This window comes from Mytilus californianus, unplaced genomic scaffold (genome assembly GCF_021869535.1).
Source record: "Mytilus californianus isolate M0D057914Y unplaced genomic scaffold, xbMytCali1.0.p SCAF_10, whole genome shotgun sequence".
NCBI classification, from domain to species: Eukaryota; Metazoa; Mollusca; class Bivalvia; order Mytilida; family Mytilidae; genus Mytilus; species Mytilus californianus.
This window is the reverse complement of record NW_026262582.1, coordinates 68791511-68810351: the sequence shown is the minus strand read 5'-3', so window position 1 is coordinate 68810351 and position 18841 is coordinate 68791511. Positions and strand designations below refer to the sequence as shown.

The window sequence follows — 18841 nt, the reverse complement described above, 5'->3', positions numbered from 1 at the left end:
CAATAGCACCATCGCACTTCGGCGTGACCAAAAACACACTTAAGCGTCAAACCATCGCACATCAGCGTGACCATTGTAGTCCTAAATATATATATTTTAATGGCTAAGTTTAACTATAAAACAAGTGTAGGTGAATTTTCTTGTAAAAGAAAATCCTTTATATAATCAAAATCTACATAAATGTACTGCAGTTGAACTATTGTATCCCCGTACACTTATTCGCTGATATTTTCCCGTATGCAACAAGGAAAAGACCGTGATGAAAGAATACCAACAAACGTACACTCGAAGGTAAATGGTATTAATTGCGACTCTTTTCACAAAGATTCTTACGATTAAAATTGATCGTAAGTTATATTGAATTGTGTATGACTTACGAGTATTTTTACTCTAATGATTTTTCTTTTGTGAAAAAAGCTGCAGATTCTTAAAGAACAAATTAACACAGCAGATCATTTATCAACAGTTAAGGAAAAGCTTAATTAACTAATTAACAAATGGGAACGTATAAAACATATATATTGTATATCATGGCTCCAGTTTGTTACATTTTTCAAGTGCTCTGTGTTGATTGTTTATGAATGTCATGATTCGGTTAACTTCGGCAACACACTCGAAAGTTAATTTATTTAGCTTGAAATCAACAATCACTGAAAAAAATTTTATATGTCGATAATGCGTTATTGATTCGTGATAAATATTAAAAAAAACCTGTGCATACAAGAATAATTTCATTATATATACATGCATTGTTTCAATAATTTCGATAACCTTTTACAAGATACTCGTTTTATATGACTTTTATCAATGTTTAAATGGTCATGACCCAGTACTCACAATGAACGTAACCTAGACACATCTAGATATTTAATCGTAATAAAATTTGGCTTGTTTCCAACGATGTTAACGGTTTTTAATATTTTTAAAATAGATGACTTGACAAGTAAGAAATAATTCAAGCTAACCTAGTTTAAAAAATAATTGTCCGCCATGTTGGAAACTATAAATCGAACGTAAAAAAGTTTAAGCAGGAGAATTACGTATATATATATGTCGACAAAACGCATTCGTGGATAACAGTTCAGGTTGGTATAACTGAGTTTAATCATTTTAATATAAATTAATGAGCTATTGACGGCAACCTTTCTGTTTAACTGCATTCTTTAATATTTAACTAGCAATACAATTAAGATAAGATATCAATACATTCATGTAGTCATAGTCTTGCATGAATTTTGACTATTTATGATAAACACCAACCGTTAAGCCTGTGTTTATTGTATTCAAATCTAGAGATTTAGTCACTAATACGAATCAACATTTGATTCTTACACAGAAATGCACTGACTTAAGGTATTTTTCATAAATCTTAACCATACAGTACAGGGAATATATTTTTCATCTTGGTCATTCTGTCTGTACCAAAGTCGTTTCCATTTCGGTAGTTTTAGCATCTAAGCAAATTGATCGGAAGATTTTTCGTATCAATATTTTCATTGGGATTTAGACTTCAAGTAAATGTCCCCAAATCTTATTATATCTTGATGATTAATGACAATTGTTGTTCATATGATTTCAGGGATCTTATATATAAGATGCACAATCAGCCTGAACTGAAGGCAGTCTCAGTAAGGCTATACAAGTACCTGTGTGACGAAATAGTTGGTTGTGAAAAAGTTGTCAGATATAAAAGATTGTACTGCAAACTCCATGATGATATATCAAATGAAAGTGATTTAGAAATAATTAGCAGTGGAAGTACGGCTGAAGGTTTGACCCTTACGGGCAGCGATATTGATATCATGTTTCGTTCGAAGTTTTGTGAAGTTTACGAAGATGAACCTAGAGACGAAGAAGATGTTATTATTCTTGACACTGAAAATGCTTTACCAGGTTTTGCATTACTGAAGGTACCTGATGGATCAGATTTCCCAACAACAAATACTGCTAATGGAATTCTACTAGCTAACACTGAAATGTTTCAGGATATCTGGGACCAGGAAGAAGGCTTTGACGACTTTTTCGAAATTCATGGACCAAGTATGTCAAATTCAATGCTGCACGATATTGACATAGTGCCCTTTGTAAGGTGTCATACATGGCCGAAGGTCGCCCACAAATGGTTTTTTAGGTATAGACCTTCTAGTTGGCCATCACAGGATACCATTTCGAAGGTAGCTTCGGATGGTGTTTTACTAGTACCGGTTGGAAGCAAGTCACCTAGCAGCGAACTTCAAGGTAATCCGTTAGAATGGCGATTCTCATTTTCTCTTTCTGAAAAGCTATTAATTTACTCATTTAATCATACTCAGTTGCTTTGCTATTCGTTGCTGAAACTATTTTTAAAGGAAATAGTAAATATAGATAATATACTTAATAATAGATTATGTTCATATCATATGAAAACTGTGCTATTTTGGATATTGGAAGAAGATGAAAATTTGTTATGGATTCCCGAACATCTGCTACATTGTTTTCTTTTATGCATCCAACGTCTGCATTATTGGATTGTATGTGGTTATATTCCTAATTATTTTATACCGGAATATAACATGGTGGAAGGAAAACTCTCGCAAGATATTCGTTCATATCTTGCATTATTCCTGGACAAGATTAATATGCATGGAGACTGGAAAATTATTTTTTCAGCTCCTTCACTTTGCAATTTCCGAAATACACCATTAAATATATCAAGACAATTCCAACGTTTAGCTGCAATAGATGAAGCAGTTTTAAGCCTTCGAACATTCAGTACTTTAGCTTTCTGTTTTTCAGACTATTACACAGGTGAAACCCTTTGTGTATGCATACTGTATAGGATGCTACGGAAACATCTACCAAATTCCGCAAGAAAAATGCTAGCCGTAATGTTTTTAAAAGGAAACAAAATGATATTAACTTCCATGGATGTTCTTAATGGCAAAAACAAGTGTTCCTACCTTCATTACAAAGAATGTCTTTCTCGTGTTTTGATAAATACATTTTACGATGACGTGTTCGGATGGTTACTACTTGCAGCATATTTTTATTCCACACAGGAATTTGATAAAATGTCTCAAATTTTACTATTTGCATCGAGTGAGCTGTCTCTAAATAAACACAGATTTTCAGGAGCATCGCATGTAGATAATAGAGGTTTTGAGTTTAAAAACTATCAATTCTTAAATGCTGATTTTCCGGATATAGCATTTCTTGGAAGTAATCAGTCGCTAGCGTTGTTCTTTTTTCTAAATTTTTTATACAGTCGTAAGCAAGGAAGCTGTCTTGAAACCCAATCTGCATTGAAATTACTAGAACAGACCGTTAATGAAAAAAGTGATACACCTATACATTGGTTATGTACACTGTCATCTTATAAACTTTTACAAAAGGCGTTTGAACTTTTAAACGATATAGAAGGGAAAGAAGCATGTACATTAGAAACTTTAAAAGCAGTTAAAAAGTCGGAGAAATTTAACATTTTCGTGAAATGTGACAAAGACGTCGAAGAAATGAAACTGATACTTGAACTTGTGTAAAAATATTTTAATGTTCAGCAAACCAGACAAAATTATGATTTTCAGGTAGTGACAATTATAATCTGTCTCTACGTCTCCTTTCTGTGTTGTTTAACATAACTGATCGCAGATTTTCGAATCTTTGATTATTGTCTACAGATGAAAATTTAGATATTCGAAAACATGTAAATACAATGAAAAATGTATTGCGATATTATTATTAGGTGTATACTAGAGAAAGGAAATCCTAATCTAAACATATTTTTCTATAAATCGGACCTACCTTAAGTTTATTTAATCAAAAAAGTAAAATAACAAAAATACCGAACTTCGAGGAAAATTAAAAAAAGGAAAGTCCTTATCCAAAAGCTTAAACACATCAAACGAATGGAAAACAACTATCATATTCTAAAGAGCATAATACGCCGTATAATTATTTATACACGTTCACGATATCTCATATACTTGGCACGATATCTTCTCCATTCTTTGTTATAGATATCTTTTATCGTCGTCGTCATAGCATTAATTTAAAACAGCCTTTCAAGACCGTCATAATCATGATAAATATTTGGACTAGTATTGTGAAAATAATTGTGAATTTGTCGGATCTCGTTCCATAAAATTGTATGAATTTCAAGATTATATATACGTCACTGTTTGTGGTGTCCTGTGCTGTCGTGAATGGAAGATGTTCGTTGTTATTCTGCGGTTTACATGTTGTAATGCATATTATATTATTTATTTATGCGTTTCTCTGTGCTGAGTGTTCTTGCGTTTAATTGTACTGTATTCCTGTCACGTAGTGTTGTCATTTTAGCGATATTTGCTAACATTGTCATATAAGCGGGAGGTTTGGCTTGCCATAAAACCAGGTTCAACCCATCATTTTTCTTAAAATGTCCTGTACGAAGTCAGGAATATTGCAGTTGTTATCAAATAATCCGTTTCCGTGTATGTTGGCGTTTGTTTTTTATGCCCTTCAGTGTTTTTGTTGTTTCATTGGTTTCCTCTTATAGTTGATGTGTTTCCCTCGGTTTTAGTTTGTAACCCGGGTTTGTTTTCTCTCAATTGATTTATGACTTTTGAACAGCGGTACACTTCTATTGCCTTTATTTATATAGGTAATAACTTATATTTAGATACTAGAACACTCCCGCGACATCATGGATCTCTGACTGAAGTACCTACGCCTTATTTTTAGCCTGGATATTTAGTACTCGTACTGTCATTTTATAAAGTCATGCTGATTATAAGGTGTATAGTATTTTCGGCTTTCAAAATCTTTCTGTTTGAACACGTCACCTAGTTTTCTTATAACAACCTTCTGGCAGTAATACCCGTCACGGCCAGGCTGAGGAACTGGGTAGGCAAACGCGCGCATTAAATCTGTCCCGATACAGTGTATTAAATATCCTCCTTTACACCATAACCCATGGCGGTGCTTCTATTGGGAGAGGGAGATACAGAACATAGACACATACAACCGGAAACTAAATGTGACATATACTATTGGAATCGATATCGGATTCGACCCGACACTTGTTTATTATTGGTAATATTACTTATGTGGGAACCAAAAGGGCCTGGAATGGTGCAATCGACACCATAATCCTACATTTGTTATATATAAAGTTGAATTCTTTGACTCGTCGTTTTAACTTCATGCCGGCTAACAATTAGGACCTCGTTATTTTAGTAGTATGGATATATAATTATATTTAAAAGTTTCAAAAACATATCATATATTACTATAAGTTATTTTTTAAATTGTATATCACATAAAGAATATGAGATTTCTCATTAACTTTATCTTTGAAAAGAAATAACAGATATCTATTAAAATTATGCGAAGTCTTGAAAAAATTTGAATATAAAATTTATCATTGAATCTATAAGATACACATTTATCTTATCTAATGTAGACTCTATTTTATGTATTTATGATATATCTTATTATTTCATTAAAGCAGATATAACACACAAAAGATGGCAACTTTATCACATGATTTTATAGAATTATAACATAAGATATCACAGAAAATTGCACACTGGGTTTTTTTGCTGTATCTAAATTCTTATGTAGACTCAAAACGGGTTCTTTGATCGTCTGCTTACAATGTGCACCTCAAACAACATAATGTAAATTTTATCGTCGTTTTGAACAAAAAGACGAATGTCACTGGTATACAGAGGTTTCTGAATTCTCTCCTACATTTTAAGGTTAATGAAAGAGGTTGTGAATGGGGTCCTTCATTTCTGTTTTTCTCTAAATTTTGAGGACATTTTCTCTAATCCTTATAATTTTTTTACTGTTATCCTTAATTTTTTTCAGCACCACATTATTCTCTATTCTTTATTTATGTTGGCCTATTTTTTCTATGCTTTAATTTTGAGCCCTTTATTCTGCACATGTTCCCCATTATCCTCTATTCTGTAGCCAGACCCTCATAAAATATCTAACACAACACTTGATAAATTTCATGCGTACTAAGAGCTATTCCATACAAATTATGCAAAATAATAATTCACAAAGACTTCTTATAGCAGGGACTACTTTTCAACAGACTGTTGAAATATCAACCCATACTTCAAATTTGGTCTTGTTCACAACATATTCAAAAGTTGATATCATCCCTTCGATGCCATTTTGAGTTGGTTGGCCGTCGTTATAGAATATCTGTTTCACAGAAAACGACGGATATGTGTTTATTGTCGTAACCTAAATGCTGCCCATTTATACTTGAATGTGACCTACCGAACAAGATTTGTCACCGCGTTTATATTAATTTGATCAACATGACGGATGCCGCATGTGGAGTAGGATCTGCTTACCCTATCGGAACGGCTGAGATCACTCCCGATTTGTTTTTTTTTGTGGGGTTCATCCTGCTCAGTCTTTACTTGTCAATCTTGTGTTTTCTATGCTGTTGTTTGTGTTTTGATCGTTTTTCGTTATTGTGTCATTGCGTTGTTAGTTTGTTTTCGACTTATGAGTTTGATTTTTTTTTTAATTTTTATTAGAATTATCGTGGTAACAGTGTATGATTCTCTTAACCTATGTCATAGTAAGAAACGATGTTGAAAGAAAACAATTATAAGAAGTACAGTATGGAATGATGAATATTGTTATACAGTGTGCATATAGTTGAACAGTTATAAATGTTATATATTGTTGACGAATAACTAGTGAAAAACATAAAGACATTTTAGGAACTATATGTATTTCTAGGAATTCACATCAGAACGACAGCATAGTAGGGAATATAGAAATAATGTGGTATGATTGCCAATTAGACAACTATCCACCAATGTTCAAATAAAGTAGGTGTAAGCAATTATAAGCAACCGTACGGCCTTCAACAATGAGAAAACACTATACAGTATAGTCGGCTATAAAAGGCTCCGACAGTTTGTATTGTATAATATTTGACAATCGGCCTCTTTAACTTTTTATCATCGCAGAAAGGTAATTATTAGGTCCTGGTGTTTCTCCGAATTGGCCTATTGCAAAAATTTATGTTGTGTTTATAAGATATAACTTACCTTTAAGTGGATTAGATCAACGAATATTTCCATTCCACACAGACTTAAGGCATCATGATTATCTGATGACGGTATATAGCCATAGACCTGTTGATATGTCTTAAATATCGTAGCATATCTTCCATGACTTTCATTGCAGGTGACACTTAAGGTAGATTCATGGTATACCGCCATCTTGGATTGTACAATCGCCGTACAAAATCGGTCTAGTTATTTGCCCAAATCTGCAAATTTGGAGACAGATTTGCAATTTAATGCTTAGACTGTTTATTTATATAAAGAACACTTGGTGATTTATTGTATAATTCAAAACATTTAAACAAATATCAATTTTTTTTGTTTTTATAATCATTTTTTTAAATGAGCAATTTCAGGGGAAATAACTCTTTTAGTAAACAATTTATACTGCACTAATAGGGAAATTTTTAATTTTTACTTGTAGCAAGAAAACAAGTTCGGTGACACCATTTTTTCTTTTTATTTTCTTAAAACATATTATGAAACCTATCTTCTCACAATTTATTTCAAAATTCTATCTCATAGAATTTTTCTTATGCACACAAATGTGTTTTTTCATGAACAATCTAACCAAATTTAGGCTATTTTCAACGACTCATAGCTTGAAAAATAGCACGGTGACCCATACTTTTTATTATATTTTTGAAAAAAGCATACTAAAATCTTCATTTTGGCAAATTATAATAAAATTCTGTCTCAAAAAATATATACTTATGATCTACCTTAATACACTTGGTGCTTGTCCATTGTTAAAGAAACAGAGTTGACCTGGTTTCTTGTCGGAATCATACCATGTCGCCACTTCAGGGTTATTAATAAAATTGTAGAAATCACTAAGGCATTTGCCTAAAATGAAATGAAAAACAGAGAATGAAAACGGGGAATGTATCAGAGAGACAAAACATCGACTAAAACACAGGAAAGAAAAAAAAGCCTAAGGCTACCAATAAGTTTTCAATGCAGCAAGAGAAAAACCAGCACCCAGAGGCGGGATTTTGTTGGCCCACTTAACAATTGGTAAACTGGTTCAGCGAAATGGACGCCAACAAAGGATAGAAGTTTCTGAAATGGGACAAGCGAAAATATACGGCGGGGTTAAACATGTTTTGTGAGATCTCAAACATTCCCTAAAATCTCTAGGCCATATTGAATAAACAAACAAACAGCAATATTTACAGAAAACTCAGTTAATACGATAGGAAACAGACGAAACTAAGCAAAATGATAATTATCGGCACAAATTAAGAAAGGACTACAACATGTACAAAGAGATACTTAAATGAAAGCTTCTCAATCAAACTGATCTCGAAAAATTATTTCTTTATCATATGAAAATTATAAACACCATACGGTGGTGCCAAGGAAACTTCAACATTTGAAAAAAAAGATAAGAAACAGAAGAAAATGAAAAATAATTTCTTTTATCGTAAATTTTAGTATTGAGCATACTGTTAGAGATATAGACATCAAGATCCAGTAAAGAACAGTGTTTATTGTTTGTTCTTCCGTTATTTATAGTACGTTCAACCGGATAAATCTCTGTAGTGTACAAACCATAGATTTGGCCTCGGCCTCACCCCTATGAATCTTATTAACCCTCTTTGGATTCGTAGGGGTCATTAGCGAACCATATAACTTATAGTATGGATTACTATACACCTCAACGAAACAGACTTACTTCACATGGACGTAAAAATAAGTAAAAAAAAACTATGGTAATTTATTACCTTTGCTGTGGGTTGTGATAAAGTGTAAGGAAACTGTGTTTCAAACATATCATAAATTTGATATAATGTTTAATTTTTACCAGTATGTTCTTAGGTGCTTTAGTCATGTCCTTCAAAACAATAGTATGTTACGACCACCATTTTCACAATTCTTAACCGGATTTAAAGATACGATAGTTTAATGTATGCCCTTTCGGTAAAACAAAAATATTCCATTCCTACGCAGGTTAACATCTTTTAAAAGAAGAACTATCGCTTTAATCATAATGTAAGGTGTTGTGGTAGATTTAAAGCTATACAGATGTTTAGACACACATTGTTAAACAGTTTATTTCCTTTGCCGGTCGGATATTTGATAATAGTACTGACATTTTTACTGGTTAATGCATTGTAGTGAATTATATTGATACATGCCTTAACGGTTTAAGTCGGAAATTTTCAAGCTAGTATATGATACATCCTTGTTTTTTAATGATAGGCATGTAACTTTAAAAAGTCAGACGGAAACCGGAAGTTTACATGTTTGCACTTATTTTAAAAAAAAGTATGTATAGAAAAAAACATATGGTTTTATAATAAAGTTTAAAGTAATATATCATATGAGTAGGGGACTGACATTGTGTAAACTATCTTTGTTCTCTACAGCAGAAGTACATCATGTTCATATCAATCACTTTATTTGGAATCCATGTTTACGAAGTTATCGTATGACACAGGATGTCCCATTCTGTAAATTGGTTGTAGAAAGGTAACTCATTTATTTAAAGAAAAAGAACATAAACCTATCTATTTCTTTGTTATGCAGGTGGTTCGTGTTACGCAGTCTTTAGTTTTCTCTGTTGTGTTTTGTATACTGTTGTTTGTCTGTTTGTCTGTTTTTCTGTTGGTCTTTTTCTTTTTTTTTTGCCATGGCGTTGTCAGTTTGTTTTCAACGTATGAGTTTGAATGTCTGTTTGGTATCATTTGCCTTTATTTTATAATCAGTGTAAAAGTAATCTTTTATTTTGATAGTAAATATACTAACATCACAAGTGAATAGTTCTTTATCATTAGGATAAAAATATCTTCTAGTAAAGCTTGAATTCAATATTGTTTGCTGAATATCTTGATTGGAGTTTATTTAAATCAAATCAGAATTCGAAGGTATAACTACTTTAACTTTTTCTCTACACAATTGTTTTTTATAAAATTAAATATGAAGGAGTCAGTACTATAGTTAACCACGTGATCACCACATTTTCAAGAAAATATTTGGATTTTCAGGTAAATTTGGGACTTAGCATACTATAAATTTATTGATCTTGCAAATTTTGATTTGAAAAAATGATAAATAAACTACGCAATCGTCAATTATTTCATATGTTCATTATATTACGGAAACTAAAATACTACTTTCGACTCTAAAGATTTCAAATACATATGCGAAAAAATATTGATCACGTGCTCCCAGAAATAAACAAACAGACAAACAAAAGTACACAAAACACAAGATAGGAAAGTAAAGACTAATTAACACGAATGCCTCCAAAAACTCGGGATGATCACAGGTGCTCAAAGAGGGCAAACAGATGTTGCTCCACATGTGGTACCCGTCGTGTTGCTCATGAAAGTACAAACCCGGTGATAAGTCTGTTCAATTTGTTCAATGTCATACTCTTCTCCCAAGTCAACAGCCCACCAGTTATTCAATTGGTCAATTTTACTGTTTTTAAAAACTTGTTACATGAATATTGTGGTATTTCGGTTTCCATCGTTTGCGAGATGAGAATATTCCAAAGCATATACCGAATCCTGTTTTGTTTCTTTATTAAGACCAACGTTATCGCTAAATGCTAAAAAGGACGATAACGAGAATAATTATTGAACTTTAGCAAAAGATATAGAAATTCTATATGTACACGTTATTTCAAACTACTATTTCCGAGGGTGCTACAACTGTAACTGGGACTGTTGATCCTTCAAGAACACCCATATTCATCCAAGCTCATTCTTTTGTTTCTTTCGGGTGTAGTATATTTCAACAGTTTGTCATTTGACCATTTTTGTCTTGTATTCTTTCACTGACGTTATGAAGTTGTTGCTCTGATATCTTCTTATGTATGTATTTGTAAATCCCAAAGTAATATAAACAACTACATTGAATTTCTATAATACTTAGCTGTGTTTATATGAATTAAAGAGAAATGGTTTACACTAAGGTGACTTACTCCAAAAAGGTCAAGGTACAATGATATAAAAAGATCACTGACCTTTGGAAATCATGAGGTGAGTATTGCCATTTTGTTTGCCAATTTTCTACTCTGTTCATAGTTCAGATTTACGATTATTGCATTGTTACCTCGTTATGATATTTTGGTATTTCGAGTTGTGTCTTCTCTTATCCGTTTAAAATTATTTTGTCGATTGTACTATGCTGCCGTTTAATTTACGTATTTCCCCAACTTGTTCCCTTATACTTCAGCATGTGTTCCTGAATTGAATACATCGATGGGAACATTTAAATGAAAATTCAATGGAAACACGTTAGCGGCTAATTATACAAAATTGCTATTCTCTTTGGAACAGTATAATTTACTTCAACATTGAAAATGTCCTCCATATTTCTGTCAATACTGGTGTCCCTTTGACAATCTATTATCACGATCACTCTATCCTCATAGGTATAATAGTCGTTCAAAATAACGATACAACTTAGATGTTTCTTAAATATCGATTTGATTCATTTGTAATACTTTATTCTCTAAAAACCAATGAAATAAAAGGTATATAACTCACAGCCAACCCAATAACTGTTCTGTAGATTTTTAGACAATTCAGTGTGTTTCTGTTTTGTAAGGTTAAATGTCAAATACTACATTGGTTTACATGTGCATGAACATTATCACAGAGGGTGGTCAGAATGTATTGACATGTAGTGAAATGTAGTGTCCCTTTGGTATCTTTCGTCTCTCTTTTACAACCACTGGGTCGAAGTATCTGCTGGTTGACATTTTGTCCCCGAAGACATCATCCGCCCAATAGCATGATATGCATGAATTTACAAAGATCAAACAGAATACTGGCTCGGACGTCACCCAGTATAAATAGGTATAAAACAGACATCACCATGGACACCTAGTGACAACAGTAATAATTTATGTACGGAGCCGTGTTTAGTTCCTCTACAAAACATTTTGGATTTGATGACTCTGAACAACATCGTCTCATTTCGAAATGTAAAACCAAAAATTGCAAAACCTGTAAAATTTTAATAACAGATGATCAATTCACTAGCAATTTAACAAAAACAGTCTCATTTTACCAGAAGTTACGATGATCTGAGTTGTAAATCAACAAATGTAGTTTATGTAGTGTATCCTTTGCAGATTGGTTCATGTCGGTGAAACGAAAGGAAGGCTTAATAAACGTATGTGATTCCATAGATCAGACATCAACAACAATGCAAACGACATTGTTTACCAGCATTTAAACTAGCCTGATCATTCAATCCTTTCTATGCAAGTTTGAATCATCAAAAAAGTATACCACAGGACTAACAATCCTTATCTTGCAAAACTTATCCGTAGACAAAAAGAAGACTACTGGATTCGTCAATTGGAAACTGCGACACCATACGGTTGCAATGAGAAAATTGATGGTATAGGTATTCTATCTTATCCTTCCTGTAGCTCGATGAATGTGATGAACATTTTCAACTCTACGTATACACCTCCATGCAGTCCTAATCTTCGTCATTATACATCACCTACTCTCCAGTATGTCTCTATTAATGACCTGCTGCCATTTATACAAAAGTCGTTAAGTATTAATCGCATTCGCACGATGCTTTATTCATTACCCCTTTCAAACTTCATTCTCTGTTCTCTGTACAATTTATGTTTGGGAACCACTGTTACAAGCTCTTATTCAAACCAATACAAACTTACAGCTTTCATTTCGGTTATTGCAAGTCACAGACTTTTCAAACCAGTTCGCATTGGAAAAGATGAAGAGGAGAAAAGATCCTTTCTTAAACTTTCCTTTGACAACAAAGGTCTCGATGCCATCAACTAGGGCAATATCCTTCATCATAAATCTGTTCACTCGAAAATACTTCCCTACTATAAAGATCAGTCTGTACCTATCATTTCTTATACCTATACCAAACTAATTGCAACTAAAATTTTCAATTACAGACACGTGTTGCAGGTTCTCAATATTGACGACTTCAAGTCTAAGACTTCTAATTGCACCTGTGCTAGTTCCCCATTCATATACAATACGGCTGGCCACGTTATAACTGGTGACCTAAACAGTGGCAATAACACTTCTATGCAAAATGTGTTATCCAAAGGCCCGAACTATCGTGAGACTAAATCCACTAATTTGAAACACAACTTCAAAATGCTGATGGATTCAGTCGAGGATTGTGCCAGACATTGTGTTAAACGCAAAAAGAGAAGACATAGATACTCTTTCCGAATTGATTTAGGATAAAGTCGTTGATACAAATCAGAATTAAGAAACTGAATGGGTCTAGGAATACCCATGCTACATCAATCTTTAAAGACTCAAATGTTTCAAAACACTTGTCCTCCCTCCATGACAAATATGTTGTTGTCCCCGCAGATAAAGCCCGAAACAACATCGTTTGTGTGTGTAAATCACATTACATAAACTGCTTGATAAATGAATTAGGTATTGATAATTTACTAAGAAACTCAACATATACCACACGACACTAACCAAAGAGGAAATCCTGGATAATCATAAGTCTGTTCCATGTTTCTTTGGAATTTCAACCAAAGATGAAGAACTGGATCTTCCATCACTGTATTAGATACCTAAACTACATAAGTGTCCTTACAAAAAAGGTTATATTGCTAAGTCTTCCAAGTGGTCCACAAAACCTCTTTCTAATTATTAACATTTTATCAGCAATCAAAACCGGGCTTCACGGTAAAGTGAAACTATTTATTCCAGAGGTGGCATGAATCAGATGTGGATACTAAAAAATTCCAAAGATCTTTTAAACTACATACAATCTTAAACTCTTTCATCTTGCAGTAGTATGAAAATATTTGTTTTTCTACACTTTACACAAGTATTCCACGTTAGACGAAACGCGCGTTTGGCGTATTAAATTATACTCCTGGTACCTTTGATAACTATATATCCAAACTGAAAGACAAATAGAAAGAGTTGGTCCTGCTTTCTTTCATAAAAAAGAATGGCCATCGTAGATACAAGTGTCTTGTCCTAGGAGGGGTAAAACGTACTTTGTTAAAAAATCACTCTGATTCAAACAAAAAATCTCTGAAACTGATATTATCATGATGCTTGATTTTTTGATTGACAACATATTTGTAACGTTTATATGACGTAATTTTCAACAAACAATCAGCTATCAATTGGAACCAACTGTGCCCCTCTTCTTGCCGATTTGTTTCTTTATTCATAGGAGACTGACTTCAGGCCCGAGAACACAGTTATTTCGTAGTGCATTTCTTTTAGACAAAACGCAAATTAAAACAATCACACCTGCTCTATCCCAAATAGATTTGTACAGTGTAGTCTACTACGTTTGGGACAAATTATATCAAAATCATAGAAAATAAAATTGAGAATGGAAATGAGGAATGTGTCAAAGAGACAACAACCCGACCAAAGAGCAGAAAACAGCCCAATGCCACCAATGGGTCTTCAACACAGCGAGAAAATCCAACACCCGGAGGCGGGCTTCAGCTGGCCCCTCAACAAAAATATGCATTAGTTCAGAATAAAATGGAAGTCACACTAAACTCCGACACATATAAAAAGAGGGACGAAAGATACCAGAGGGACAATCAAACTCATAGATCGAAAACAAACGGACAACGTCATGGCAAAAAATAAAAAGACAAACAGACAAATAATAGTACAGATGACACAACATAGAAAACTAAAGACTAAGCAACACGAACCCCACCAAAAACTGGGGGTGATCTCAGGTGCTCCGGAAGGGTAAGCAGATCCTGCTCCACATGTGGCACCCGTCGTGTTGCTTATGTTATTACAAATCCGGTAAATAGTCTAAGGTAAGTCACATTCGTGAAAAGGGAAGGGTATTGTAGTTACAACATAAGGAACAATGAACTAAAATTAAAAAAACATACAAGACTAACAAAGGCCAGAGGCTCCTGACTTGGGACAGGCGCATGTAGAAAAGTCTATCGACTCTAACTCAAACTATGGACAATTTTATGTTAAGGGGGCTGTAATTTAGTTTGACAGCTTCAGACAGACAAATTTTCGACCTTTTCAAATTGGACCAAATCACTACTTTACCTAGAAATCCATGCCCCAAATTTTTTTTAAATGTAAATTCATCCCCCTATTTACTAGTGTCCCCGGACCTTCATACAGGAACTTCTTAGGAGGATAGAAAAGAAGTGAGCAGTATCCTTTAACTTTACTTTCTGCTATATAGATGATGTTCTCTGTCTAAATAATTCAAAATTCGGTGGCTATGTTGAACGCAGCCTCCCATCGAATTTGAGATAAAGGATGCAACAGATACAGTGGTCTGCCTCATATCTTGACCAAGGGTGACTGGGGAATAGAAGTATGGTCACCATTGGTCTTCCTCCGACCGGCAGTAAAACCCGTGCTAAAGTGGGGCGTCCGTTTGGCTGTGCGGGATGTACAAATTTGCAGCCACGTCCGGTCAGAATGGGGACGTTAAATCCGATGCCTCGTGTAAAGAGAGTGCCACGCTCTTTGCACGTTAAATAACCCTTGGAACAACTCTTTGAGGGGTCCGTAGGTGACCTGTTGCAAGGCTAAATTTCTGTCCCTATCCAATATACCCTCATTTCCCGTGGCAGTCTAAATTTCTCCGACCTTAATCCCTTAATCAATTACAGAACCTACCTATTGTATTTATTGTGAACTTGTTCTCGTCCTGAATATGCATGAAATATTTGCCACTGGACGTTAAGCAACCAACAATCAATCAATCAATCATATCTTGACTAGCATCTAAAAATTGACAATGAGGATCGGTTGAAATCAAAACTTTACGACAAAGGAGATGATTTCAGCTTCTCACATTGTGAACTTTCCATTTCTATGTAGCAACATTTCAGCAGCGCCTGCACACGGAGTATATATCTTCCAGTTGATACGATATCCAAGGGCTGTATTTCCTATCACGATTTCCTTGATAGAGGGATGATGCTCACAAGGGAGCTATTTAACCAAGAGTTCCAACTGGTGAAGTTGTAATCATTCCTTCTTCATTTTTACGGACGCCATCACGAGTTGGTTGACCGTGGTGGAATATCTGTTTCACATATGACGACGGATATGTACCAATTATCGTAACTACAATCCCGTCCCCTTTTCCCTGAATGTAACCTACTATAAGACTTATCACTGGGTTTGTACTAACATGAGCAAATGGTGCCACATGTGGAACAGGATCTGCTTACCCTTTCCGGAGTACCTGAGATCACCCGCAGTTTTTGGTGGGGTTCGTGATGCTCAGTCTTTAGTGTTCTATATTGTGTTTTGTGTACTATTGTTGTCTGGTTTTCTTTTTAGCCATGGCGTTCTCAATGTATTTTCGACTTATGAGTATAAATGTCCGTTTGGTATCTTTCGCCTCTCTGTTTAAACATTCCTTAAATGGTTTGATTGTTTGCTATTCGCTATGAATGTGCGTATATATTATTTAGAGAATAAAATTTGCTTTCTTTTTATTTATTGGTATCGATATATGATTCACAAGACTACAGTATCTTAACAAAAGATCGATCTTCGGTTTCATGTTGAACTTCACGACTTATAGCTGTTAGTCGCCATTGGGTTGAAAAGGGATACATTTTATGCAAATTATATATAGGTAATTTGATTATTAATGGGAAAATAGAACGCTAAATATATATGTAGAAAGATACAGGTTGAAAATAAGACGACAGTGTGTAACTTTTTAAGGAAAAACGTCAGCACTAATTGTATTGGTAATGAAAGTTTCTATGGAAAGCAAGGTGAAAGATACCAAAGGAATATTCAAACACACAAGTCGACAACAGACTGTCAATACCATGGCAAAAACGAAAAACGACGATTAGGCAAACAACAGTATAGAAAACACAACATGGAAAACTTAAAAAGAAGCAACAATAGCCCAACAAAAAAACGTGTGTTATCTCAGGTAATCCGGAAAGGTAAGCAGATCCTGCTCCACATGTCGCACCCGTCGTGTTACTCATGAAAGTAAGAATAAATTCGGTGATATTTTTTATTCTGTAGGTCACTTTCGGGGGAAAGAGACGGGATTGTAGTTACGGCTATTCGAACATTTTTGTCGTCATCTGTGGTTCAGATATTCCATAACAGTCGACCATCTCGTGATGATTTCGCCTCTTTACCACTTGGAACTCTTGATTTAATAGCTTGCCTGTGAACCCTGGAATATTGTATCAACTGAGAGATATAAACGCCATATGCAGGCGCTGCTGGAATGTTGCTACATGGATATGAAAGGTTTCCAATTGGAAAACTAAAATCATCTTTTTCGTCGTAAAAATTTGTTCTAAACCGACCCTCGTTATCCATTTTAAGATGTAAGTAATGATATGAGGCATATTTAACTATAAATGGTGATACATTTCTTTCAAGTTTAATAGGATTGATGCGCTAACAATAGTCACCAAATTTTGAATTCTTTAATGGAGGATCTCATCAATATAGCGGAAAGTGAAGTCATAATGCTAGCTTATTTTCATCCTACTGCATGAAGTCAGCCTCATATCATTAATGAAACAAATCGACAAATAACTAAGTTCTTTAAAGACAAAATATGGAATATGGAGAAAATTTGTTTTCTTTTTTGTTCTGAATACTGCCTTGTAATCATAAACAAAAAATCATGAAAAGTTGACAAACGCGTACGGTTTTAAAAAGAGAGCACAAATTCCCACCATATCAAAGTGTTTTGAAAAAATGATAGACAATCTTTACAAAAAAATCAATCCACAGGGAGGCCAACACCAGTGGATGACACCTGAGACACAATGATGTAAATATTTGTAGAAAACACATGGGGATCTCGCTATTATAACTTATTTAGATGTCATGGACATTGGTCTCAAATAGAAATATGAACGCCTGTCACTGTTTGTTAGCATATACTACGTGCACTACAGATAAAAAGCTAGTACGTTATTTCACGTGATGTAAACTTTTTATCTTATCAACAATGTAACGTAAGAAGTCATTATATTTTCCACAAACACCAATCATTTTTTTTTACCTCGAATACATTACAAATGTATACGTAGATAACTAAAGCAACTTTCAGAAGTGTTAATTTTAGAACTATTATACCGTGGAGAAAATTAAGGTATTGTTTCCTCTTCAATGGCGTCTATGGTTCACATAGGAAAGGAAGGTAAGTACCTGATAGTCTACATCTTTTAATCAACAACACTTTTTTAAAAAGAGGTGGACGTTACCGAGGGAACAATCAAAATTAATAACTAAAACACCAATGCAGAACTAGGACGATGCAAGAACCAACATGTCCCCAAAACACTTCATATAAACTTAAGGACTGAGAATGGCGAACCCCAGCAAAAACTAAAGGTGATTGCTGCTGATATTGCTGACTAAAGATCGATCCAAAGCGTTAAAAAACTCCTTTGATATACAATAATATTTTGATTAAAAATGAGGCGTGAGATAGCAAAGAGATGTTTAAGCTCTTGTGGAGAGTTGTCTCATTGGCAATCATACCACATCTTCTTTTTTTACATTCACTGCAGGGTTTGTTACTCGTGATGTGTGGATGCAGTCGAATGTGTTCCCGTGCCTGTAGTGTATGCCCTTATATTTTTACAGTTATGGTTTTTTTGCATGTGAGAGAACTGTTAGGCCGCTGGTTTTCTCGTATGAATTGTTTTACATTAATTTGTCATTTCGGTGCCTTTTATAGCCGACTATGCAGTATGGACTTTGCTCATTGTTGAAGGCCATACGGTGACCTATTATTGTTAATTTCTGTGTCATTTTGGTCTCTTGTGGAGTGTT

General features: G+C 34.2%; 1 protein-coding gene across 1 annotated transcript; it reads left to right on the top strand.

Moving 5' to 3' along the window:
* The first annotated feature begins 941 nt into the window (after positions 1-941).
* LOC127718416 (uncharacterized) lies at positions 942-3636 on the top strand. The gene is made up of 2 exons (XM_052224432.1): positions 942-1085; positions 1580-3636. Exon 2 carries the CDS (start codon positions 1596-1598, stop codon positions 3516-3518), a length of 1923 nt encoding a protein of 640 aa, XP_052080392.1. The 5' UTR covers positions 942-1085; positions 1580-1595; the 3' UTR covers positions 3519-3636.
* The last annotated feature ends 15205 nt before the right edge of the window (positions 3637-18841 follow it).